The sequence below is a fragment of the Cyprinus carpio genome, chromosome B5 (genome assembly GCF_018340385.1).
Source record: "Cyprinus carpio isolate SPL01 chromosome B5, ASM1834038v1, whole genome shotgun sequence".
Taxonomy (NCBI): Eukaryota; Metazoa; Chordata; class Actinopteri; order Cypriniformes; family Cyprinidae; genus Cyprinus; species Cyprinus carpio.
The window spans coordinates 28,237,574-28,265,456 of record NC_056601.1 but is presented as its reverse complement, the minus strand read 5'-3'; the positions used below and the strand labels follow the sequence as shown (position 1 = coordinate 28,265,456).

Below are 27,883 nucleotides of genomic sequence, written 5' to 3'. Positions count from 1 at the left end.
AAGGCAGAAATAGTCTGAAAAAGCTTAACATTATATTGAAAAATATGCTGACGCGGTTTCACTAATGACTTGATCACATTTTATTCAAACCATCAATGTCCATGGAGCGGTTCATTAGTAGTGAGAAAGCAATCCGATCCAACGGACCAGCGAACCAGGCTATATCACAATGTATGATGGGTAATTACCTAAGTTCCATGAAAAGCATTAGCTTTGTTGTTTTGCTAATATTTAAAAATGAACCTGTGAATGTCTGTGGGTGAGTACACCTTCGCCATTCAAAATCAAAGCGCACTTTTTCATTTTATAATGCCATCTTATTGCTCTTCTTCTTACTAGGTTCATTTTAAAAATGTTTTCCCGATAAATCCTCGACTCCTGCCCAAAATGATAAGAAAATTTGCCGTGTGAAAGCGAACCGCACCAAGAATAAAAAGCAACATTGTAATAATTGGAATCCCTGTTTCGGAACAAAGCAAACGATCTAACTTAAAGGTTTGAAAGCACCCTAGTTAGAATCCACTCACCACTCAAATCGTAATGTGTGATACCTGTGATAACTGCTTCCCTCCTGTTTCTAAAAAGTTCTAAAAAGAACAGCATTTATTCAAAACAGAAATATTTTCTAACAATATAAGTCTTTACTATCACTTTTAATCCATTTAACACATCCTTGCTGAATAAAAGTATAAATTTTCTGTAAAAAAAAAAAAATACTGACCCTTAACTTTTAAATATTAGTGTATGTTGTAACACAAAATTTCTATTTTAAATAAACACTGTTCTTTTTAACTCTTTATTTATCAAAAAATTCTGAATTAAGGTGTTACAGGTGAATTATGTTTTGTTGAGATGCTGTTCTTTTTAGTTTTTTGATAATAAATCAGCATATTAGAATGATTTCTGAAGGATCATGTGACACTGAAGACTGGAATTCAGCTTTGCATCACAGGAATAAATTATATTTTAAAGTATATTCAAATAGAAACTTATTTTAATTGCAATAATATTTTACAAAATAACAGGGTTTTTCTGTATTTTTGGTCAAATAAATACAGCCTTGATGAGACAAGAAACTATTAAAGAAAATAAGAAATCTTACTGATCCCAAACTTTTGAATGGTAGTATATATATATATATATATTGTTACGTCCTGTGAAGTAGGCTGTACTGTTCTGGGGTCAGTCAAGAGCTTTTGTTTGTTCTCAGTCGTCTTTTCTCTCCTGTGCTGTGCTGATAGGAGCTGATTACTGACACCTGATACTCGTGATGACCAATCAACTCATTCACTGGCTCCTCCAGAGAGGAACCCAGCTATAAAAGCCACCAAGAAAGCACAGTTGGGGGAGAGAGGAAAGGAGAAAGTTTGAGCCATCTCCCTCTCCCTCCATGGACCCTCTCTGCAGCCACAGACAAGTGTTGTGGTTTTGGTACTGTTGTTAGTTGATGCCTAATGCCAATTTTGTGCTAGAGTTTCAGTTTGTGTACTGTTGCTTTGCTGCTCCCACTTAGACTGTTGAACTCCACTCAATATTGCTAATACTTCTGTAGTCCTGTCTTCAATATTTAAGTTGTCTACTTTATAACTTGTAGGGAGGAGGGTGCCCGTTTCTTTTAACTCCTTTTCTCCTGTTTTTGGGAAAAGTTAGGTAGTTAAGGAAGTATATTGTCTTTTTGTTATTTATTTTTCCCTGTGCTAGGTAAGTTAGTTTCAAAATGGAGTAAGCTGCTGTTTTGTGTTATTTTGGCTATGCCCCTTCCTGAAGCCTGTTTGCTTTGTTCTTGCTACTCCTGCATGTATTAAAGAAATACAATAAATCAAATTATAGTGGATCCTTTAGTGGTTGGCAGTGTTCTTCAGAGCTGGGACTGGGACGAGAGGCTCCATGTGGATTTTCCTTTTCCTTGTTACGTATTCCTCCATTCCCCTAGACTAATTAAAGAGTGGGAACGTAACTATATATGTATGTATATGTTACAGCACCCTCGCTAATTTAAGAAGCACCCTCAGTGACTTGATTCTGGAGCTGGGCCTGATCCTATTCAACCTATTCATATAAATCGTTGCCGTCTTTGACATGTAGTTTTTTGTATGGAAATTCTAGAACCTAGAATTTGGAGCTTGAATAAGCTTGATCTCCATACTGTCGTATTAATCAGGCACACCAATATTACATTATTAATAAGAAAATCCTTTGAAGCCTGCAAACTCTAACTAATACCAGCATTAATAATTGATTGGTTTTAAAGAAAGAGGTTCCTAATTGCTTCCCAAATAATTGTGTTATAATAGTTGTTCAAAAGAAACAACATGGCATATTATAATATATCCTAATATAATGTAGCTCAACTCTGAAAGATATAATTCTAGTGTAGGGTCTCTCTAAATGCCCGGATTGGGGATCAGACAATCATTTAAAAGCAACTTGAAATACATGATTCCAGCTATAGCCAAAAAGGAAAGACGGAGCAAATTTAATAGAAAGTATCAAGATCAACACAGTACTTTCAACACAGAACCCATGAAGCCACAAACCCTGACTCACACTTCCCCATCATCACAGCATGTGCTGCATTCACCGTTACTGCATCAAAAAAAAGTGGGTCACTTCAGGGGTAAACATTGAACTCACTTATTTTGAGACATGCCTCATTCTGCCTGTCACAATATGTTAAATACACAATCTTGTTCTGAACTTCAAATGATGTCAAATCAAATATTGTTATGCTGAAATTCATCCGGCAGCTGTTTGGTTTGGTTCAAGTCTTTTTAAATGCCAGTGGAGAAAATCAATGGGAGAAATAAATATATGCTCTACTGTTGCCTGTAAAAACACCCTGGTAAGCAGTACGGTATGAATATTAATGCTGTATAGTGAATACAGTTCACAGGCTCAATGGCATTAATGATAAAATAATAATAATAGTAATAGTAATCCCTCTGCACTTTAGAAAGTTGGCTTCCAGCCACCCACACATCACTTAACATATTTTATTTCCCATATTAGAAGATATTCTTTCGGGAAAGGTGTGGTTTCAAAATTAAAAGTGAATGATGCGGATATAACGCCAGCAGGGGTCCATCATACTTAATTTAATAAACAATAAACAGTTCATTTAGCTGAAAATACATAATACATGGAATAGTTTTGACAGTATATGGATTGTTTATAGTGCTGAGGGTGTTAAGCAATGATACACATTTGTGTTTATGTGCTTCATTGTAAATAATAAATCCATAATTTTTTAAGACATCCTGTACTAGGGTTGCTATCATTATGGTAGTAAAAGATTTATTTGATAATATTGCCAATTTTAGTTTGATATAGTTATATTTTTTAAATGCCAGTTGTAACATATCCATATCCTACCTGTTATTTTTGTGTTTATGTGCTAAAATACATTTGTTGTGTTTAACCTTGTTCCGTGCTTAATACAACAAACATTCAAAGATTTCAGTTGTTTTCAACAGATTTATGTGTTTGTGCTGGTATACTGACCTACCACTGACCTGAATTACAGTAGAAGAGAGGGAGACTTTAATCCTGATTACACACATGCTCCATCATTTAATCCTCCCATGAACCATCAACCATAATCTAACAGCCTACAATCTACTGACACACACAGTAACAACATGCACAAAGCATATGGGTGAGTTTAATTATCCTGAACAATTAAAAATTATTTTGAGACAGAAACATGATTGGCACCACCAATATAAATCTAAATAATATAGCAGAGAATATGTTTGTATCTTCTCTGTTCCTTCATAATATCAGCATCACATGAATGTTATTTTTTTAGGAATTCACAATAACCTTGCATACTGTAGTTCAAATCCACTCTTTCAGAAATGGACCAAATGTATTTATTCAAGGCAAGTGATTTTATGTGCATCACGTAAGTCTCTAAGACTATGAAACCTTTCAAATTGTTGCTGTTTTAAAGTAATTGTATTCTAACACACATTTAACTGATAAAGTTATAAATAAAGAATGATTACTCTCTGAAAATGTGGGGAAATAATTGAAACGAGCTGGCTAGTAAAATGTAGGCTATTTACATAATGCAAAATAATACCAGTTCTACATACCAGGCAGCAGAAACCATCTGTGTTAAAGTAATCTACAATTAAATGCGTCTATAATAGCACTTGTTTGGAATGATGTGTGAGCAGCATTAGAGTAAGAAGTCTCTTGTAATCATAAGTTTGAAATGGGTCTAGATACTTGGCCATCATCCTGTACTGCTACATGACTATCATCTAATTTTAGCTTAGATGATTGTGTGTAAACAGAAAGCCCTTTTATTTGCTTTGAGATATTGCAATGAAATGTCTGAGCACAGTCCTGTCGAAAGATGCTAAGTCATGGTTGGCAAGAAACCTTTCCAGCTTAATACTGATAAAACAGAATACACTGTTTTGTTAAGTCCTTAAAAGTGTATTACAGATATCAAAAGCTGGAAAAAGCTATGAAAGCACTGATAAAGACCTGGGTGACATTTAATAGGATAATGTCAGGACAGCGGTTCATGATTTCAAGCTTAAGCAAGGTTTAATTCAACAAGACACTGATCCACAAGGTAACCCAAACGTATGCAAGCAAATCAACTAAAGAACGGCTAAAAATTAAGAAAACAAATGTCTTCCTGACCTTAAGCAAATTTAGATACTGTGGGATAACCTTAAGAAAACTGTGCTATATCAAGACAACACAAAATATTGATACAATGAGTGAAGTTTATGTGGAGGGATGGTCCAAAGTTGGTCAGAAGTGTTATACTCAGCTTTTGATAGAGGTTTTGTGCTAAAGTAGGATCTACAAGTTACTAAATTAAAGTCTTACTTTCTCCAACTTGCACTCTTAATGATCACTCTTTGTACAAAAATAAAATGTGAAAAGTATAACTGTTATTAATTTATTCAGATTGTGTTTTGTCTGTAATAGTTCATTTAAGATCAGACCATGAGGGTAATCAGCAGTAGTATAGAAATCCAGCAGCGGTTACGATTGGGACGTGTTCCCATCGGCTTAAGTTGCGACATACCAACCTTCCATTAATACGGTTTCCGGAGCCACACCTACCAAGCCTTAAGTGAGAATACTATCTTGAAAGCTGTTTATGAGCACTATGCCTTTATATTGCACCTATAGCAGATGATTTCACAGCAATGCCATAGAAGTATTATTTTTGGTTTCCCAAAGAACCTTTCAGTGATTTTTTTTTTCTTAATGTAAAGAACACTGTAAAATTCTAAAGAACCTTTTAAAGTACTTAATCGAACCATAAGAACACTGTAAAATTCTAAAGAACCTTTTAAAGTACTTAATCGAACCATAGATGCCAACAAAGAAACCTTTATTTTTGTAAGTGCAGGGTTTAAACAACAACACGTAAGTCACTGTCTGGCCACTGAGCGTTCCAGACAAAATCACTGTCTGGCCAACTGAGATTTCGGTATCAAAGCATATAAATACTGTATGTTATTTTCTTTTGCCATCTAGAGTGTTTTGGACCCAGAAATAATGACATGTGAGATCAGGCAGTCTAGTGTTTCTGCTGAGGCAGCATTTTTCTCAACTCAGTGGTCCAGGGCTATGTACATACCCAAAACCATTAGAATCATGAATTTGGGGATGATAAAATGACATACTGTGCAAACTATCAATTTTTGCTCTCTGTTCCACCCTTAAGTCTTGTTTTTGTTACATATTGCGGGAAATACTCAAACTGCATGGAAAAGAATGACAAGGACATAATAAATAAAAAAAAATCTCCTTTTGTGGTAATTTCTAGAATATACTTTTAATAGCATTGTTTCTCCTAGACAGCTTTCCGGAAAACGAATCCTTACAAGCGAGAAAAAACTTATTTTGAAATTCTACTGAAATGCAGAAATTACAAGTAGGGGTGTCATGATAAATCGATTTGTTAATCGATTCTGCAATTTTCTGAATTCAAGAGAGAATCACGATGCATTCAGAAAATTGCAGAATCTATCCACAAATCAATTTATCATGACACCTTTAATTACAAGCATTCATTGAAGGCACATAGTCAAACACAAACTACCTTGAATCAATGAAAAGTCATTGGTGATAGACCTTTTTATGTGTACCATTGGTAATGCACAGATAACAATATGATAAATTACTGATAAAATATTATATCTACTGCATGACAACCTGTTATGTCTGCACTGTTTTAAAGTGATATCATGGATGTCACCAGGATGCTCATGAACAGGAACAAGGTAACCAAGTCTTTCTAACCAAACCATAAACTATAAAACTTTATTTCAGTACTAAAACCTGTAACGGAAAAATTAGATGTGATTTTATACATGCAAAAAAAGGAAGAAAGAAAGCGGGGGGGGGGGGTGGGGGTGGGGGGGGATGCCTTCAGGGCACAAGCACAGCATCAGGATACGTAACATTTATAGCGGACAGAAAGAAAGAGAGACACAAAGCCTTTCAGTGTTTGAAATGAGGCATTTTCAAACTATAACACTGGGTTTCTTTCTTCAGCCTGTGATCATATTTCTCCTGGTAAAACAACACACAATGTTAATTAGACAGTTATTTTTCTTTATGTTTCCAACACAGTCTCTTCCTCCTATGCAATGACAGAAAAATCAAATGATCCTCCATAGGTACAATCAAAAAGCCTTTGTAGTCTTTATATGAGAAAAGGCAGCCTTGTAAATGACGTGCACATTGTCAGTCTATTGTAAACAAGGACACACAGAGCTGTGTGTAATTACACACATGAGCTCAGGCTGTTCAGGCTAGACGTGCATCTGGGACGGCTCTCTGTTCAAGTGAGGTCAATCATCAGCAAAAGTGATGCGTCCAGGCCCCTCGCTCTTCATCCAACGCCTGTAGCGTTTCCATCGTGAGTCTGTGGCCATCTTCATCTTCATTTCTTCCTCCTGCTCCTCTCTGTAGGTCTTAATATATCAAACATAGAATAATCAGTTATTCTGGAGTCCTTCAACACTTCACAGCTTAATATCATGAAAAGAAGTAAAACACCATTTGACTTAATAAGGAGTATTTATACTGAGTTATACACTGATGAGCCATTACATTATGACCAACCCAAGCTAAGAGCAATGAGTGCACCTGGCAACCAAATGGTGCCACAGGAGCAATTCACAGAGCAGTATATATACCACCCAAGGACCAGCTTTCATTCAACTGAGTGTTCAGTGTCAAGATGGGAAAAGCTGCCAACTTGTCAGAATTTGATAAAGGACATATTGTGATGGCACGGCGCTTCAGAACTTGGATCTTGGAAATGGCAGTCACCAGCAGCTACAACAATTGTGACCAGGGCAATGTATCACAGTTCATCGCACCCTTCTGGCTATGGGCCTGTGTAGCCGGCGACCAAGCCAGGTCCCCATACTAACTGCACACCATCGGCAACAATGCATGAAACGGGCCCAAGATCATTGAGATTGGACCGTTGACGATTGGTAGAAAGAGTCAAGATTCCTGGTGCATCACATCAATGACAAAGCGCACATACGCGGATTAACAAAAGAGGCTATTAGGAGTGGGTTTTGACACAAATTTCATGATTCAATTCTCATTCACAAGCTAGAGATTCGATTTAATTACTAATTTGACTCAATATTAAAGGTGCTGTATGTAGGATTGACACCGAGTGGTTGAACTAGATATTGCAGACCAAATTAAAAATATTGGAGAAGGTTTTTTTTTCACCCAGCCCCTCCTCCTCAGACTTGACGCACACGCAGGTTGCCAGATTGACAACACAAACAGGAATGAGCACACTTGACGATGAATAAAAAACGGCGTGTTTTCCACCAACTGGCAACCTGGGGTGCCAAAATACAATTGGGTGAACAAGCAGTGGGTGGGTTTCACAAACCAAAACAAAGACCGGCATTCCGGCCCGGAACGCACATTTTCAAAGGAGAATAACTGACAGTAGCATTGTTTTTCAGATGAACAAGTATGTTAACTTAGCATGTTTCTTAAATATCTGCAAACATATTATGGTATTTTTATGCTTTCATAGAGTCAAAATCTTACATATAGCACCTTTAATTATTTTGGATATTTATCAGGTACAGTACATGCCAAATTTTCTCAAGAAAAAAATCTTTTAACTAATTCTGTAAAATATACATGAGTCAGTTGGTGTTACATCACTATAATATTGAAGGCTAAAATTAACTGATTTGTATACAACCACTTAAATTACACTCAATAATAAAGTTACAATTACATAGTATTTTCACTTCAATTTGTTTTTTTTATATATAAACATTTAAATGAGTCATAAAAACTTGACGAAATTATTCAAACAAATTCAAACTAAAGATTGAAGAACAAAAATGATAACGAATGTGTTATATGTAGCATATATTCAAACTTTTAAAATTCAATTTAGCGATTACATGAGACAGAATACAGATTTCGTTAAGTTGTATTCTTTCTTTTAACATACCTTTGGATGTTTATTCATGTTTATTTTGTGCTTAAACTGGTATTGAGGAGGAGTTGATCAGTTCACGCATACTTCCCACTGCCACTTCTTGAGCGCTACAGCGATCTGTCACTCCACATTAAACAGCGCCAAAATGGTATTTATTGTTTACTGAATAATGTAATACTATGGGCAGAACCTGAAGCCTGAGATTTTATTTCATATCAAAAGTAACAAAGCTTATTGTGATTTATTGGTTAGGAGCTAGACAACAGGCTAGACTAATCAGTTCTTAATAAGAATAAGAATTGATTAAAATCAAGAAATTTATATATTTTTTCCCAACCCAAGAGGTTATGACACCTGGATGCACTGTGGGGCAGACACAGGCCAGGTATGCTGTGGGCAACGTTTTCTTGGGATAATTAAGGTTATCCCAATAGCACAATTCCTGACAGCCATCAAGTATCTGATCAAGTGCACCCTTTAGAGCCTTTCGCACTGCTTTAGTTCCAGAACCAAATTTACAGTACTAAAGTACTGGGATGATTTAATGCTAACTATTTCCCAGTACCATTTAAAGGGTTGCATTCGCACCGACAGTGTGTACTAGGAAGTGCCGGTCGACAGCGACGTCATTTGTGCACGGCGTTCAACAACGAAAACAAAGAAGAACAACGTTAACAACAGGAGGATGGAGGACACTGTGATCGAAGCTTTGTTTTTGTTGTGTTTCACTAGTTTCACAATAATGGACATGGAATGTCGACGTATACGTAAAGCGTTTGAAAGAACGGAAAAGAGGACTAAGAATCTCCAACGACAACTGGCAATGCTACATTTGCTACAAATGCCTGCACTACAGCGTCCGTCCATCTATTGCTGTTCTCCATACTTGCGAAATAAGTTGACACAATGTTATGTTAATACAGTATGTTTATACTGAGTTTTAAATCATAGCGGGTGAGGGCATTTTTGTACATGTTTGGCCAGTCAATGTCTACTTAAGTCACGTGTAGTACCAGTTGTGCTAGTCAGACCCTGCTCCGGAGTAGGAGCTAATTTGGTTCTTGAAAAAGGCAGTCCGGTACTAAAAATCGCACCCAGTACCAGTTGTGCGAAAACACCAAAAAGTGGGTAGTTACACAATTAAGTTGTGCGGCCCTATTCTGGAAATGTTCCCTAGGTTCCATGCCGCACTTCAAATTGGAGGAACATGATAGTGAATTTCATGCCTGGGTAGTTACACAATTAGTTCTGGTACTATGAATAGGTTCCCTTTCACCCAACAATGTATAGGAACCGGAGGACCTCCTGTTGACATTATGGTACCAGATACCCCAGGAGACCATCTCCATCTTATCAGATCAGTGGCTTGCCACATGGCCGATGTTTTGTGGGCTAAAGGTTATTAGGTAGATAGTCATAATGTAATAGATCATACTTCTGCAGATTGCATTTAGGCTTCAAAATTTCATAAAAAGTTGCTTTCATTTGTGAAGTTTTTAATGATGGACCAAATGTTTAAGAATCATAAATGTTTGTTGGTCACTGGTCTCATTTTCTGCAATAATCCAAAATCCAATGGAAAACTCTATAGGAATGTTGTTGAGGGAACCAGGGGGATGGTAACTTCCAGGTTGGTCTACAACAAAAATGTCATCACTGCTCTATTTTGTGGAAACAACACTACAAAATGAAAGAAATCTTCTCAAACCTCATAATTCTCTTTGATCCAGAGTTGCTGCTTGAGGAAAGTCTCTATCAGGCTGTTGTCCAGACTATCAAACTGAGCCTGTGACATCTTCATGTACTTGCGGATAATGTAAAGTCTCTCCTCATCCCCATACTCCTCCCTGCGAATGGTGAAACGGTAAAACCACGAGAAGTTCCATGCCACATAGGTGAACAGATGGTAAGGGAACAGAATGATTTTACAAAGCAGAATATCAGATACATTGGGCTTCTGATAGCCGCCTTTGATGTCTATCTTGTTCTTGATGATGTCTCTGATAATCTGCTCCTCCTCTTCACGGATCTCCTCTTTGGAGCGCCGGTTCTTGCCCTTCTCTTTGTTTCTATTCAGCAGACCTTGCTGCTTGGCCAGTTCAGTAGCCTGGATGCGGTATTTGGGAACGGTCATCAGGTAGTTGATGGCTTCTGTGTAACTACTCCACCAGCTGTAATACTGCAAAGACATAAAAACATGTTTATTAAATTGGTAGTTATGACTCTAACATCTGAATCTATGAGCCATATTCTATACATTAAACATGCCACACAATGAGACTGCTTGTTATGGCAAGACAGATGTCATTTAGGACTGAGACTAAAAAGAAATGGCCTACAGTGGGTAAAATACATTTTTCTTCATTGAGCATTGCTATCAGTCGGTTCCTTGTCTTAATGCTGATAGCTCTTGTTCATTTAAAATATTCAATGTTCTTCAAATTCAATTGATTGATATGTACTTAAAAACAGCAACTTTAATTAATCAGTTCAGAATAAACATCATAATTGTACAAGACATGGTGACTTATTAAAAAAATTCTATACAATTTTTTTAAGTACAATCTACAAATCAGCCACAATGAAGTAGTCTTTTTTTAATGTCTAAATATGTATGCATACATATCTAAATGCAATGGGCTATACAGGCATCTAGTGGTTACAACACGGTAATACATATGTTTCTTTTTCTTTTTTTTGCAATCCACAAACAATGTATGAATTGAAAACAATAGATGGTAATATTGCCTAGTACCATGAAATCTACAAAAATACAAAGTATTAAAGAATAAATATTTTTGAAATAAAATATAGAACATCCATTTCATTGAAAAACATGTTATGCATGTTATGTCTTTGGTCTGTTTTGAATCACAGTAAGATAAGATCGGAGAAAACACAAGCTGTCAGCACAGATATTTCAGAAACACACAAACAAGCAAATGAGCTTGTTGAAGGACTTTATATTTTATATCCATAAATATATACATATCCTTAACACATCTTATCCTATCACAGATCTTAACAGCTTGGTAAAAGATGGTATTTTTATTGCTAATTCAGCGTGGTGAGTGTGGTTGGAAGGATTTGGTGAAAGCTTCACAGTATCTTAAAGGGCACCTAATATGCAAAATCCACTTTTACATGGTGTTTGGATATAAATGTGTGTTGGCAGTGTGTGAACACAACCACCCAACAATGATAAAAATTCACCCACTCCTTATATTTTAATCCCCATTAAATCAAATCAGTCTCACCAGGCCTGCCATTTTGATCCTCTATATCTAATGTGACATCACATTGCATGTGGCTTTGCATTGCATGGGGCTTTGTTGAAGGTGCTGATTGACAGTCCTGTTTCTATAGTTTCTGTAGTTTATGGTTGTATGCATTGATTGTTGTATGGCATTGTTCCTGAAACATCAGTTCTCTCGCTCTCAGTCATGTTGCTTCTACCGGCTGTAGGTAGGTGTGCAAACTAAGCAGAGACAAGTATATGCTACGCCCTCTTTGGGGCGGGAATATGCATCTCATATGCATTTAAAATGATACACACCAAAACAGCTCTTTTTTAGACACACCTCAAAAATGACATTTTCCAGATGCTATATTAAATGATCTGTGGGGTATTTTGAGCTAAAACTGAGCTGATATTACATCTCGTAAAAAGGGGCATAAATGGTGCCCTTTAAAGGAAGAGTTCACCTAAAAATTTAAATTCTGTCATTAATTACCCTCATGTCGTTCCAAACCTGTAAGACCATAGTTTATCTTTGGAACACAAATTAAGATATTTTTGATGAAATCCGAGAGCTCTCTGACCCTCCAAAGAAAGCAGTGCAACCGGACCCAGAAACATAGCAAGGACGTTGGTAAAATAGTCCATTAGTGGTTCAACTGTAATTTTACGAAGCTATGAAAATACTTTGCGCGCAAAGAAAACATAAATAATGATAACATAAATAACAAGCTTTGTCTTAAGCTAGGGACACACAACACGATTTCAACTAGTCTACATATTTCTCTTTATTAAGCCGTGGTCAAACTAGACTGAGCATGCGAAATTTCCTCGGACACTGGAACAGTCGTGATATGATGTCGTGCTCTGCAGCATCTTTTTAAAAACTGAAATTCAACACAAATAATAATACATCTTAAATGTAAAAACATACAATCTACTCCACTTTCCTGCAGTGCTGAAGTTTTAAATTTCTCTTCTTTTAATTCAGCTACAAGGTCATGCAGCGAAATGTGAAACTTTTCACACGGGCTTGCATTTTTGGTCTGACGCATTCACATACGCATGAATGCAAGTCAATGGAATGAAAAGTGCAATGTGACTGCCCCTTTACGTTAATAACACTGTAATCCGACAGTTGACAGAGCAGCAGCAGAGAAATTCAAGGCACTGTAATTTCCTCATCCATTTGACAGAATTTTGATGTAGAATTAATCTGTATATATAAAATTATTTTATTTACAGGTATCATTTGTGATTTTATTAATTTTTGCATGAAAATTTGTTTTGAAAAATATCTAATTATCTTTGTATATTTGTTATGAAGAAAACTCAATATGAAGAACATTCTTTAAAATCCCTGACAATCTATTTTCTTCAACTGCAGAAAAAACAATCAGTCTACATTCATTTAACTTGCAATGTTACCTTATGAAATAAAAGAAACATCAACAAGATGTGTAATCAAAAAAAAAATGACAAAATTAAATTGAAGGATATTTAACAGTGAGTGCATCTACACTGCATATGGCTTATACAAGCTCTGGCATCAGTTGTAAATATTAGACATGTTTAAAAAAAGTATTTGTGAAAATGACTAGTTCTTGAATTCTAAGATTAAATCACACACTATAAAACTTTTTCTGCTGACTACAAACAGTGACTGAGCTCAACTGAAACAGACCCTTTCATGTTTTTATTCTTTTTTTATAAAGAACATTTTGTTGTGGATCTCAGTAATCGCAATTATCGCTTACAGCAATAATTAATTGCATAATATTGGAGTTTCAGAACAAATCATCCAGTCATGTGCTTCCTGCCAATTTTGCCGCAATATATGTAGGAGGGGAATGCACATTTTGCTGGTTTCACAACTGGTCATCTCAGCAGCTTTAAAGGTACTGAAGATGACACAAATGTTAATGACCTTAAAAAAAAAAAAAAACAGTGGCTCTTGTGACATCCTCCTTTAGCATTTGCCTACAATCATAAATACTATCACAGAGTTCAGAGTTAACAGTAGCTATGTTTCCATCACCCTGTTTTTATGCACATTTTAAAGTATCACATGAGAAACGAGTGATGGAAATCCCAAATTTTGGAAAAAAAAAATTAATTCCCTTATATCGCAAAAATGTTTTAATGCTCGCTTAAGGTGGTTTTTGACTTGATAATGTGAATAACGGGAGATGGAAACGCATTAATAAATCAATCCATGCACATTAAAACAATATGTATAATTTCTGTACAATTGCCTCCCAGAACTTACTAATATGACAGCATTCCCAAACATCCACCTCAGAAAGCAATGACCGCATTTATTCTGTTTCGTCTGCAAGTAATTTATTATATGTGAAAATTATTATATTCAGTGGCTTCTCCTACTTTTTTTTAATGATATTTAGTGACAGTTGATCAGGAAGTGACGATTTTGTTCTCTTTGACTAGTTGAATGGAAACTTTATTCGCAAATGTTTATGAGATATTCCAATTCCAGTTAAATTCACAGTTTTGGATTGAAACAGTTCATGCCATTTTCTATGGTCAAGGACAGAGGTTTTAAGATGATTTTTTTTAACATAAAATCCTGTTACTCACTCACATATTGGCAACCGTTTGTCAAGAGAGTGTACTGGTGTATTGATGAGGGAATAAAAGCTGAATTCCTGTTCTTGGCCCAATCTTCTGCTCTGTGCACCAGCATGGACACAATAAGCGATTCATTTTTTCCCCCGATGTAGTTGAGTTGTTGTGAGTTTGATCATAACTTTAAACCTTCCTGCCTTCTAAGATGTGCACCCCAGCAAAGCTTTGGTATGCAAATTGGTTTTGCCCTCAGGCATCCCCGACCATATTAAGAATCTTACAAATTCTATGTAAAAGGCATTTAATAATTCAGATTATCCTGATGTACAAAGACATGGAACTCAGGGGCTATTTTTCACCATGAACTTGGCACACATTAGCGTAATCAATTGGTTGCATCATGATAATGCTAGGAATTGAGAAGTAGTAGGCTAGATTTAGAAAAGAGTTACAGATTTATAAAAACTGTTACTGAAATGAGCAATGAAAGTTCTTTGTGATGTGTTTTTTTTTTTTTACCTTTATCATGTTGTTGAGTTGATTCAACATGAGATTGTTGCCATTTTCCCTATTTTGAGATATGCTTGTTAATTGTTTGTCAGTTGGTTGCCAATTGGAAACATTTATTCCAATGTTATTATTTCAACCTGGTTGTGTTAAATGTGTCCACGATTTCATGAAAATGTACATTTGAAAAGGCTGTGAGGCCACCATACTGGTCAAGAAATAATGTTGCATTTTGCAGATATATTTTTCCTTTTTTTTTTTTACATCCATTTCTATAATTTAGAGGAATAGTTACTCCAAACATTAAAATTCTGTCATCATTTACTTACCCTCATATCGTTCCGAACCTTTATGCATTTATTCTTTTGTGGAACACAAAAGATGATATTTTGAAAAAAAATTTAAAAAATTCCATTCAACAAAAACCTTTCTACATTGAATGGGGCTGGTATGAAACAAACACTTCATCACATACACACACAGATGCTCTAGATCCAAAGTTAATACCTATCTGTAAATTCACTATTTGACCAGTTTGTTTCACAAATGCATGAGTCTAGTTGTCCAAAGAATAAGAGAACCTTACATTAACCGCTTTAAAAAGGTACCATGTCAGGTGTTGTCAGTGTGATCCTGCTTTTTCTGCATTTTCTATATGCAATAAACGTTGTGCATATTTATTTGTTGTTGAAAGACAAATTTACTGAAAAATAATACTTTTCTTTTTTTTAACAGGAAAAAGACATCAGCAAATGTGTGTTTCTACAGGTCACTCAGCTCCTTACCTGTAAACCCATATAATTATTTAAAATTTAGTCTTGATACTTGCAAACTGTGAACAACCTAGCTATATTCAGTTTATATTGTAAGATTTACCACATCCTCCACTAATATTAGTACCTGTTGGTATGTGCAAAACAGACTCTGTAGTCCTTCATTAAAAAATATTAACAAAGATTTTATGAAAATGTGGAATACATTTTTTTTCTCCAAAACGTCTGGCAAAATTATTGACACTCACAATTTCTAAAAAACTAACTAAAATATATTTAGATTCATATGGTATTTAAGTTCAGTTTGGTGTTTAGAAACACTTCCTCTTTCACTGGCTCTAAATATGAGGCAACACAGACCAAATTCCTACATCACTATGGGAAAGACTTGAGAACACAGTAATGTTGTGTGACTAGGCATGTGACGATATCAAAGATTACATCACAGTTAGTACTGTCAAACGATTAATCGTGATTAATTGCATCCAAAATAAAAGTTTTCATAATATATGTATAATATACATAATATATGTGTGTGTACTGTGTATATTTATTATCTTTAAAGAAATACACACATATGCATGTACATATTTAAGAAAATTTCTATATTCAATATATTTATATATAATATGAATTATATAAATATAAATATATACATGTAAATACATGTAAATATTTTCAAAATATATACTGTATGTGTGTATTTATATATACACATAATAAATATACACAGTACACACACATATATTACATAAAAAAAACTTTTATTTTGGATGCTATTAATCGTGATTAATCGTTTAACAGCACTAATCACAGTACACAGTGCTATCTAGGAGTGTGAGATATACTGTATATCATCTGCGATATTATCGTAATTGTTGTTTTAAATATACACATAATAAATATACACAGTACACACATATATTACATAAACAAAAACTTTTATTTTGGATGCGATTAATCACGATTAATCGTTTAACAGCACTAATCACAGTACACAGTGCTATCTAGGGGTGTGAGATATACTGTATATCATCTGCAATAATATCGTAATTGTTGTTTTAACGGGGTAATATGACGTTGCTAAAAAGAACATTACTTTGTGTATTTGGTGTAATGCAATGTGTTTATGTTGTTTAACGTTCAAAAAACACATTATTTTCCACATACTGTACATTATTGTTGCTCCTCTATGCCCCGCCTTTTTGAAACGCATCGATTTTTACAAATCTCATCATTCTGAAAAGCGAGGTGTGCTCTAATTGGCCAGTTATCCAGTATGTTGTGATTGGCCGAATACCTCAAGCATGTGATGGAAATGTCACGCCCCTTACCATACTGTGAGGCCGTATCCCGGCGTGATGAGACAAAACCAATAAAACCCATTACAAACGAGGCATTTGTTGCATCCAGTGGGGACATAATTATGGATTATAATGACTTATATTGTCTTTTTATGCATTGCGTTGCGTATCACGCAGCATAAACATAAAACCATGTCTGCATTTGTGATTGCAGAAACAACAAACAACAAGCGCTTCTCTACACTGCTTAAAACTCGCGTTTGAATTATCAGTGGCAAATTCTTTAACTATGAAAACATACTTACAGGTTGTGAGTCAAAACAGCCGGCATTGTAGGTTCAGGAAACAGTCCTCCATTAAATGCATTGCACACACACAAATATTTGGTTTGAACTGTTCTGGAACAGTGTTGTAAATACAACTTAACCCCTGATTTCTAGTTGTGTCCTCTTTTGGAAGACCGAACAAAGTAGCTTCGCTTTCACAACGAAACACACAGCGTCTCCACAACATGGTGGCAGCGGTGGCAGCAACAATACTACAGCGAGAATCAAAATACTCCCGCTTTCTTTGCGTGAACATTTGGGCGGTGTTATACAAATCTTCCCACACAGTAACGTAGAAATGTGGAGGGGTGTTTAAATTAGGGATTTAAGGAGGGCATGGACGAGTTTCAACTTTTAGAAAGAGTATCTCTTTGGGTTTGGGTTTTTAGTCTTTGCAAGTTTTTTTAGGTGGGAATGGAAGGGTTTCAACTTTTAACTTGAAATCACATCATATGACCCCTTTAACAATGTGGGATTTGACATTATGGAGTATATTGCAAAAACCAAACAAAACACACATATAGAGTGCACGCACATTACGTGAAGTCTTGTATGTTATATTACAGCGTGTGCGCATTGTTGTTGCATGTACAGTGCATTATTTCACTGCATGATTCAGTCTATGAAAACATTTAGAATGATCAAAAAATTCAAGATATGGGGGCAGAAAATGTATATATTTATATAGTTTCATATAGTTGATCAATATCACACAAAGCATGCCGTTTTTTATCCAAAAATTTGCATGATTAAATATTTTTTAACAACAGTATAATAAACAAGAAGTTATAAGAGACTTATGTTTTAGACACCATATTGCCTGTTTTTGCTCTATTTCGACATCAAGAATAACTCCAAACAAAGTCACAGCACTGTTTTGCATCTCTGAGCAACCTGACGGTGTTTCTTTCCTGAAGCACTGTTTTGCATTTATTGGTTAAATGTAGCCATGTGCAGTAATATTGAAAACGCATTGTGATATTGAGTTGATAATGATAATCGGAACTGAATTGAATGGTGAAACCAGTGAAGATTCACCCCTATTTTTAAGATGGCAGTAGACATACAGAGATTCCAACTATAAACAAAAAGCATAGAAACTGCAATTTTGGTTAAAATGTGAAGTTGTAAAGATGTATTTGCACAGAAGAAGAATTAATTAAGAAAAAATGTAGATCAAGAATCGTTTTGGAATTGGATTGTGACTCCCAGAATCGGAATCAGATCAGAACGTGAAATGCCTAAAGATTCCCACCCCATCATCAAAAGATGATGTACACTTTTAATAGAAATGGCTTTATAAAGGTAATCGGTTTTAGTTGAGATGGTTTTATGAAGGTAAGAAGGCCCATAAAAGGTAAAAAAAGACACCACTCTTTTAATAGAAATGGCTTTATAAAGGTAAGAAGGCCCATAATGGTTGTAATTAAGATAACAGCACAACACACTCTGCAAAATATTGTCTAATTCAATAAAATCCCAGAAAATATCGAGATATTATTTTTTGTCATTATCACACACCCCTAGCGCTATAACTGATGAATTAATGAACTGATGATTTACATTACAAAAACATGCTGAAAAGATTAATTTCAGTGGTCTCTAACAACAAAGTTTAAATAACAAAAAAAAACATTAAGAAATAATAAAGAAACCAAAAATGTATTAAGTAAACATCTTTTTAAGAGAATAAAGTGCAAAAGAACAACTAGGCTATATATATATATATATATATATATATATATATATATATATATATATATATATATATATATATATATATATATATATACACACACACACGCACATACTAGTGCCTATAGAAAGTCTTCATACCCCTTAATTTTTTCACATATTGTTATGTTGCGTTATTGTTAAACTGCTTTAAATTACTTCTTTTTGCACATAAATCTACACCCCAATCACCATAATGACAAAGCAAAAAAAAAGATTTATCACAACTTCACAAAATTTACTCAAAAGTAAACAGTGAAAAAATGACATTGCACAAGTCTTCATACCCTTACCTCAAAACTTAGTTAAGGCACTTTGGAAACAATTACAGGCTCAGGTCTTTTTGGGTATGATGCAACAAGTTTTGCACATTTGCATTTGTTTTGTTTTTTTGCCAAATGGTCACATTTTCGACCAATTTTTCTGCTGGTGTGACAATTTTGTGTGCGGTTGCACTGGCATGACCACCACGTTGTTCAACTCATAAGTGCTGCCATTTCTGTTACATATGAGAAATATCAAATGGCAAATGAAACAATAGCATAACAATACCGTTAGGGCTGCACGATTAATCGAAATTAAAACGAAAAGGTGATAAAACGCGATTAGACAGAAGTTGTGATTGTCATGCGTATCTTTCAGTGAAGCACAGTTCTGTGATCGGATCTCTCCATCCGAAGGCCAGATTGCGCTCTCGCGCGGAAACTCCAAATTCACCTCATAGAAGAAACCCAGGAAATGCCTATCGCTGCAGCTGAATAAACAGAAGATTTAACTGCTTTCATTGATTGAGCGTGACTAAACACACAACTACGACAATATATGGTTTATCGGAGTTGGTCTTATTATAATTTTCATAAGAAAGTATATAATAATGCAATGTTAATCTACATAGCCTTTATTACTGCTAAGACGACTATGAAATATGTTGCGTGCCTTATTCTGTGTATGAAGCCACATCATCTCACAGAAGGATTTATTTCAAACACTCGACTGACGTTATGAAGTGAGTTTGGAGTTATTAAATGTGGTATTTTCACATGCTCTCAGATGGAACAGCATTTACTACACAGTAGAGCCCGACCGATATATCGGCCGGCCGATATTATCGGCCGATATGAGCTAATTGCATTTAAATCTGCATCGGCGTTTATAACGGCCGATGAAACATGAGAAACAGTCTCATGCTTCACTCATGTTATGAGTGTTGCATAGTTTGCCCACCAGAGGGAGCTCTGCAACTCCCCAGTTGACAACAGCGCCAGAAATCCACTACGGAAGAAAGCTATCAGCCGAGCCACGGAGATGTACTCTTTTGACGGTGAGTCTGTCGTTCGTCTTGTGAAATGATTGTAGATTTAGTTCATACACTGTATATAAAAACAGTGTGGTAGTTCTAGCTAACGGTCCTATCATTATCACTTCTAAATATTCTGTAACATCACTTACAGCCGCTAATTCATTGCTATATTAGATTAGCCACAAAGCTACCATGTTTATCAGTGGAAGAGCGCGAACGTTAATAAGAGGTCAAACTATAACGTTAGCGTTTAACTTATTCTAAATATATCTGCAGTGTTTCCCACATAATGACCGCATAACTGTGGCAGGGGGGGCGCGTGTAGTCAATGACTAGAAGTTATGGACAGCGTGCCTCGAAAAAACAACAACTGTTACGTTATTCTAACGCTAACATAGCTTCCTTTTTAGCAGGCCCCTTAAATGCTTGCTATTAACTTGTTTGAAGGTGGTTCTTCTCAAAATTGACAGCGGTGTGTTCATGACACTAACGTTAACCATTCAACTTCGAATTGATTCCGTAATCTTCCGGTAACAGTAGGCTAACTTTACGTTCGCCAGCACATGACGATGTTTTGATTCAGACTGCACAAAGAGAAGAGGAGAAGATATACGGGTCCGTTGTGAATGTGTCTGTGAGAGCAAATATAGTGTAGTTACAGTAACTACAGTAGGTGCGTCAGAAATGATTAAACCAGAGGGGACATGTAAATAAATGTGAGCTGAACAAGCGCTTTTTTTTTTCTTCTTTTTTACAGATTGTTTCAAAGCAGCTTTACAGACATAACAGGAAAATGTTGTAATAATATAGTTAAATATAAGTAGGTAATAGGTAATACAGCCCACATACATAGAACAGGCAGATATTTTGCTATTGAATGTTGTGTAAGTGTAGTTTATAGGAAATGGGTCTAATATCCAGTTTATTTTCAAAATCAAAATATCGGCTTATAAATCGGCTCTTTTCGAGTTAATATCGGCATAGGCCCCCAAAAATCCATCGGGCTCTACTACACAGAGCCATAGTTCACTGACAAGCTACGCAAACAGCTTTCATAATTGCAGAATTATTTCTTTAATTTCTTAATCGCATGATTAAATCATCTGCGATTATGAACGCGATTTTGAGTAGCTTGTCAGTGAACTATGCTGCCCTACAAAGGCAAAAGACCTTAACTCGCTAGAGTGTGAAACTGAGAAAAATTACTTTAAAAGTTTTTTACTTGTCCAGCCAAATTAATTGTAGGTAGGACACTGAAAATGTAACAATTAGATGTTTTAGTAATGAAAATTATCTACATTAAAAAATTGTGAACTCAAACTTGATTTTTACACCTATTTTGAAGTTAATGTACTCTGCCTTTGCATTGTCTGCAAAACGTGAGAAGTCACTCCAAGGCAAAAGACAGTAACTTCCACATTATCAATATTTGGTTGCTGATCGCCATTTACAAATTCGTTATAATAACACCTGTATAAAATCAAGTGATCATGGGCTGTCTCAGGATATTGCATATAGTAATGTGAGTGTTTTAAGGGGTTTTTTTGATCGTAACAAGCAGACTAAAAGTTAAACATAAGTGGATACTGTGGATACCAATTTATTTGCTATGCTCAGTAACGTAAAAGAATGATAGACATAGCATAATTGGTTTTATATTGATTTGTATGAAATAGCCTAACCTAAAAGAACGTCTTGTGGATTGATGTGAACGCCAACAAATGCAAATAATGCTCAGAATGCTTGTGGATTAAACATCTCCGATGACGTTCATCGCCATGGATTGATTTTATCGGGTTACAAGAAAAGGTAGGATATGGATTTAATTGCGAACTGTTAGTAGGCTACTGATTTTATTATTGATCATGCTAGCTATGGCATTCGAGTCCACACGCATCCAACTAGAAGTGATATCCTGATGAATAATCTGCATTACAAAAAGAAAAATCTTTAAAGGTTATTCATGATTACGTATTGCTGCCAAGGTATCTAGTCTTTACAGTGCTTTGTTATATGGAGCTGTTTGGAAGATCGCGATTTATCTAATTAGTTTGTCTACACCGTAATTAAAATGCGGCAGACTTTAATGGACAGAAAAACAAAGGCAGAACACCGTGTAACTCTAAACCGGCACCGTAACTTCATATTAACGCGCGGCTAAACAAAGGCAGAACGCCGTAATTCAATTTTAGCGTTCCAAACAAAGTGAAAGAGCGGTAACTGGTGTTCTCTGGTGCTCTGCCTTGGTTTCTCCAAGGCTTTTCGAAGTTATGGTTGAGACGACCCATTATTTTCTCGGAAAAACAATGACATTGACACAAGATACTTATACACAAGATACTTATGTCCCAAAAATATCAATAACTAATTTTCGACAAAAAACGAAGTTACGGTCTTTTGCCTTTGCACGGCAGTATGGCTCTGTGTAGTAAATGCTGCGCCATCTGAAAGCAGGTGATAGAGATTTACTACTAATCAAAGAACAGGCTTTACTGACAAGATACGTAGTATCTACATGCGTAGTGGCTGGTCTTGAAAAATTAACACTATTTGAGCATAAGGAACAGCATTTGTGGTGCAGTTCATTTGAGATTTTGGTGCTGTTTTGAAATATGTAATTTAAATTGCGAGTTCAGCAAGCAGTTTTTGAGGTTTCAGGATTCCCCCATTCATTTAGATAGGACTTGGTCTTGGATGAGCTGCCTGGAGGCGTTGTAAATACAGTTGCCAAGTGAACAGACTTTCCTTGAAAGGGACTGTGGCAGTGCGGACAGTTTATCAGCTCGGACCACAACGTAAACAAACTTGTCCACGCTCAGAACAGCTTTACTTGGGAACCAAAGTTGAATTCGCAAAACACTGTTATATAGCACAGTGCCGCAAGATCCAGTAAGATGCATTTGAATTTGCAGCAGAATGAATAACGTTGCTGTGAGATGTACTGAGAAACATTCAAATTCTGCTCAGAATTCTGATTTAAACAGATCAAACAGTGCTGACATCAGAAAACCAGCAGTAAAGCTAACTATAACCATGGCGATCTGGCAGAAATAGTCGAGAGAGAGATATTCAACTACTTTTCAATGCCCTTCAAGCATTTCACTCTAATATTTCCAGCACTTTAAAGCTCTAAAAGGATCCAGTTTGATTGTTATTTTTAATGGGATGACCAAAATATACTTTGTGGTAAACAAACACTTAGGCCATGTAAAATTATAAAAAACATCAAACCACCATTATAACCAGTTCAAGGCAACAGAGGAACACTTGCTTTTAGGCATTCATTTCTACTTTTTGCTTTATATTTTTAAATTATAAAATCACTATCACTGATGCCAAAAAAGACTTTATATGATTAAAATCATAATTAAGAATAACAACATCATCAGTATGTCGTCATTTTCAAGCCAATGGCAATACATGAACAGCTGTCAATGACCAGACTATTTTGTGATGAGTTGTGTACTTACCTGAAACAGTGAAACTGCACAAATAGTTACAAGAATCACTATCCTAACGTCTACTTTGGGAGCAAGTCTTCTCCTGTAGTAGGTGTAGTAGTGGCTGTAGTATTCCTCTGGGTGGTCCAGCATGTAGTCATAGTCCTTACGTAATTCTTCATCCTGAAAGTCACAATATTAGAGATCTATTTAGCTGTTATGACTAAAGCTGAGAACACACACTACACAATTGTCAGGCCGATTAGGAATGTAATTTGGTCTTGATGATGGATCGTGCCCAGTTGGAGCAGGTCTGTTCCAGTTGGGCTCAGTCGCTGTTTGCAGTCGGCAGAAAGTTGCATAGTGTGTGATGTCTAAAGATTATAATCTTAGAATTCAAGAACCAGTCTTTGCCAGTTGTTTTCACAAAGAGTTTTTCTAAACATTTAATATTTGCGACTGACACCAGCAATTGTGTGCCTATGCAGTGAAGATGCATTCACTGTCAAACATCATTCTTTTTATTGTTTCCAACATTGATAATAAATCAGCACATTAGAATGATTTCTGAGGGATCATGTGACACTGAAGACTGGAGTAATGATGCTGAAAATTCAGCTTTGCATCACAGGAATAAATTATATTTTAAAGTATATTAAAATAGAAACTGCAATTTAAATTGCAATAATATTTCACAAAATAACAGGTTTTTTTCTGTAGTTCTGATCAAATAAATACAGCTTTGATGAGCACAAGAAACTTCAGTAAAAAATATTAAAAATCTTACTGATCCCAAACTTTTGAACGGTAGTGTAAATACACACATGCATGTATATATTTGAGAAAAAAAGTGTTATGTTTATTTATTAAAAATATTTATATAGAATATAAATTATATAAATATATACAGTACATGTAAAAAAATTCAAATATTTTAAAAATATTTACTGTATGTTTGTGTATTTATATATACATAATAAATATACACAGTACACACATTATGTGAACAAATTATGTGAACATTAATCTTTTGACAGCACTACAGTCGTGGCCAAAAGTTTTGAGAATTACATAAATATTGGAAATTGGAAAAGTTGCTGCTTAAGTTTTTATAATAGCAATTTGCATATACTCCAGAATGTTATGAAGAATGATCAGATGAATTGCATAGTCCTTCTTTGCCATGAAAATTGACTTAATCCCAAAAAAACCTTTCCACTGCATTTCATTGCTGTCATTAAAGGACCTGCTGAGATTATTTCAGTAATCATCTTGTTAACTCAGGTGAGAATGTTGACGAGCACAAGGCTGGAGATCATTATGTCGGGCTGATTGGGTTAGAATGGCAGACTTGACATGTTAAAAGGAGGGTGATGCTAGAAATCATTGTTCTTCCATTTTTAACCATGGTGACCTGCAAAGAAACGCGTGCAGCCATCATTGCATTGCATAAAAATGGCTTCACAGGCAAGGCTATTGTGGCTACTAAGATTGCACCTAAATCAACAATTTATAGGTTCATCAAGAACTTCAAGGAAAGAGGTTCAATTCTTGTAAAGAAGGCTTCAGGGCGTCCAAGAAATTCCAGCAAGCGCCAGGATCGTCTCCTAAAGAGGATTCAGCTGCGGGATCGGCGTGCCACCAGTGCAGAGCTTGCTCAGGAATGGCAGCAGGCAGGTGTGAGCGCATCTGCACACACAGTGAGGCGAAGACTTTTGGAAGATGGCCTGCTGTCAAGAAGGGCAGCAAAGAAGCCACTTCTCTCCAAAAAAAACATCAGGGACAGATTGATCTTCTGCAGAAATTATAGTGAATGGACTGCTGAGGACTGGGGCAAAGTCATATTCTCCGATGGAGCCCCTTTCCGATTGTTTGGGGCATCTGGAAAAAGGCTTGTCTGGAGAAGAAAAGGTGAGCGCTACCATCAGTCCTGTGTCATGCCAACAGTAAAGCATCCTGACACCATTCATGTGTGGGGTTGCTTCTCATCCAAGGGAGTGGGCTCACTCACAATTCTGCCCAAAAACACAGCCATGAATAAAGAATGGTACCAAAACCCCCCTCCAACAGCAACTTCTTCCAACAATCCAACAACAGTTTGGTGAAGAACAATGCATTTTCCAGCACGATGGAGCACCGTGCCATAAGGCAAAAGTGATAACTAAGTGGCTCGGGGACCAGAATGTTGAAATTTTGGGTCCATGGCTTGGAAACTCCCCAGATCTTAATCCAATTGAGAACTTGTGGTCAATCCTCAAGAGGCGGGTGGACAAACAAAAACCCACTAATTCTGACAAACTCCAAGAAGTTATTATGAAAGAATGGGTTGCTATCAGTCAGGATTTGGCCCAGAAGTTGATTGAGAGCATGCCCAGTCGAATTGCAGAGGTCCTGAAAAAGAAGGGCCAACACTGCAAATACTGACTCTTTGCATAAATGTCATGTAATTGTCAATAAAAGCCGTTGAAACATATGAAGTGCTTGTAATTATATTTCAGTACATCACAGAAACAACTGAAACAAAGATCTAAAAGCAGTTTAGCAGCAAACTTTTTGAAAACTAATATTTATGTAATTCTCAAAACTTTTGGCCACGACTGTATATCTGCACTCTTATAAAAGTTAAGGAAAAAAATTGAGTTTGTCTAAAAGCCTATCTATAGACTATAGGCTAATTTTCATTTTTTCTTAACTTTCAAATTCTTGAAATCTGTTATGAAGAATTTTAAATCAGATTAACAAATAGGCTAGGCTAACAAATTTCTTCATAACAAATGTACGAACATGTTATAATTAATGAAATATGTCTACTCGAGCAATAATTCCAAAAAAGAGGCATCAGACTTAATGCAAAACACATTCAAGACACTGCTGTGACATTTATTAGGCACACCAACATAAAAGGAAAGCTAATGTTATATTATTATAAAATTATATAAAGCAGGTGTTATCCACAGTGGGGCAGGAGCGTGGGTAGATGCTGCGGTTTTTGTGAGTGTTGCTTTTTGTTTGTTAGTTTGTTTTTTTTGGCTTGCCAGATTTTGTTGTGAAGTGTGTCGTGTGTCTTAGAATGTTTCCACTAGTCGTGTAGTGCGTCCCCAGCTTTACTATTTCCCATGTCTTCAAAATGCAACAAAGCAAAATTCAAGACAAAGATGCTGGATTGACAAAGCCTTAAAAGTAAGTGTGTGTGTGTGTGTGTGTGTGTGTGTGTGTGTGTGTGTGTGTGTGTGTGTGTGTGTGTGTGTGTGTCTTTAATTGTAAAAGCTTGAAGAGTTTACATTCAGTAAGTCAAACACTGAAAGACCTTCAGATAAAGCTAACAGTGTGATTGTTGACACAGTATCGCTAACATTTCAATATTTTCAGGGCTCAAATGCGAGCTATGATTTTTAATTGTAATTCTGACGGCTGCTTAAACTGTGTGTGTATAATTCATTTCAATATTAAAATAAAGTAAAGTAACACTTTAGAAATGAGGAGAACTAACAAGATTTTACAATAGACAATCTTTATTAAATTAACATTAACTGAGATAGATAAATGCATGATATATGGTAAATGTTTATAACGTTAATCTTGTTGTAATGCGTTGTTTTTTATTATTATAATAACTATTATACAATTGTTTAACTTTTGCAGTGATTGGACAGGGAAGGTTTGTTGTAATAACTGAGATAACCTGGGATTATTGGATACGCAAGCATCACCAAGGAAACTATTATTGAAGTTAGTAACGTTAGTTGGAATAATAATCAGTAGGTTGCATGGGACCAGCATCCCATTAACGCGCATTCTGACTGAAACTCTAATTCTCCTAACAAGAACAGCATGAAAATTTGGCTTTACAGGGTTACCTTGAGTGTCTCGTAAGCAGTAGCGACCAGCAGAAACTTTTGCTGCGATGTTTCGCGGGAATCGTTGCTCTCTCCGGGCTGATATCTGTCCGGGTGATATCGCCGGGCCAGCTGGCGGTACGCGCGTCCGATCTCAGCTTTACTGGCGTCACGCGAAACTCCCAGCACGTCATAACAGCTTTGAGTCCCGCAGTACAGTCCCTCAATGAGCGCGGAGACCGAAGAAAATCCCAGGATAAAAACAAAACAGATGCATAAAGTGAGTCTCAGCTCGGTAGACGCGGCCATGTCAGCATTCTGATGCCGCGGTCGCGCACTGATGACGCAACGTAGTACGTACAC

General features: G+C 36.0%; 1 protein-coding gene across 1 annotated transcript; it reads right to left on the bottom strand.

Annotated features, from left to right (window-relative positions):
- Window positions 1–5,793: 5,793 nt before the first annotated feature.
- dnajc25 (DnaJ (Hsp40) homolog, subfamily C, member 25) lies at window positions 5,794–27,883 on the bottom strand. Its single transcript, XM_019111962.2, has 4 exons — window positions 27,542–27,883; window positions 23,715–23,867; window positions 10,185–10,655; window positions 5,794–6,956 (listed from the first exon to the last, which is right to left on the bottom strand). Exons 1-4 carry the CDS (start codon window positions 27,827–27,829, stop codon window positions 6,834–6,836), a joined length of 1,035 nt encoding a protein of 344 aa, XP_018967507.2. The 5' UTR covers window positions 27,830–27,883; the 3' UTR covers window positions 5,794–6,833.

Coding starts and splice junctions, on each gene's coding strand:
- dnajc25 (XM_019111962.2), bottom strand. CDS start 27,829: ATGGCCGCGTCTACCGAGCTGAGACTCACTTTATGCATCTGTTTTGTT. Junction 23,868..27,541: donor CTGCTTACGAGACACTCAAG/GTAACCCTGTAA, acceptor TGTGACTTTCAG/GATGAAGAATTACGTAAGGA. Junction 10,656..23,714: donor GTGCAGTTTCACTGTTTCAG/GTAAGTACACAA, acceptor ATGTCTTTGCAG/TATTACAGCTGGTGGAGTAG.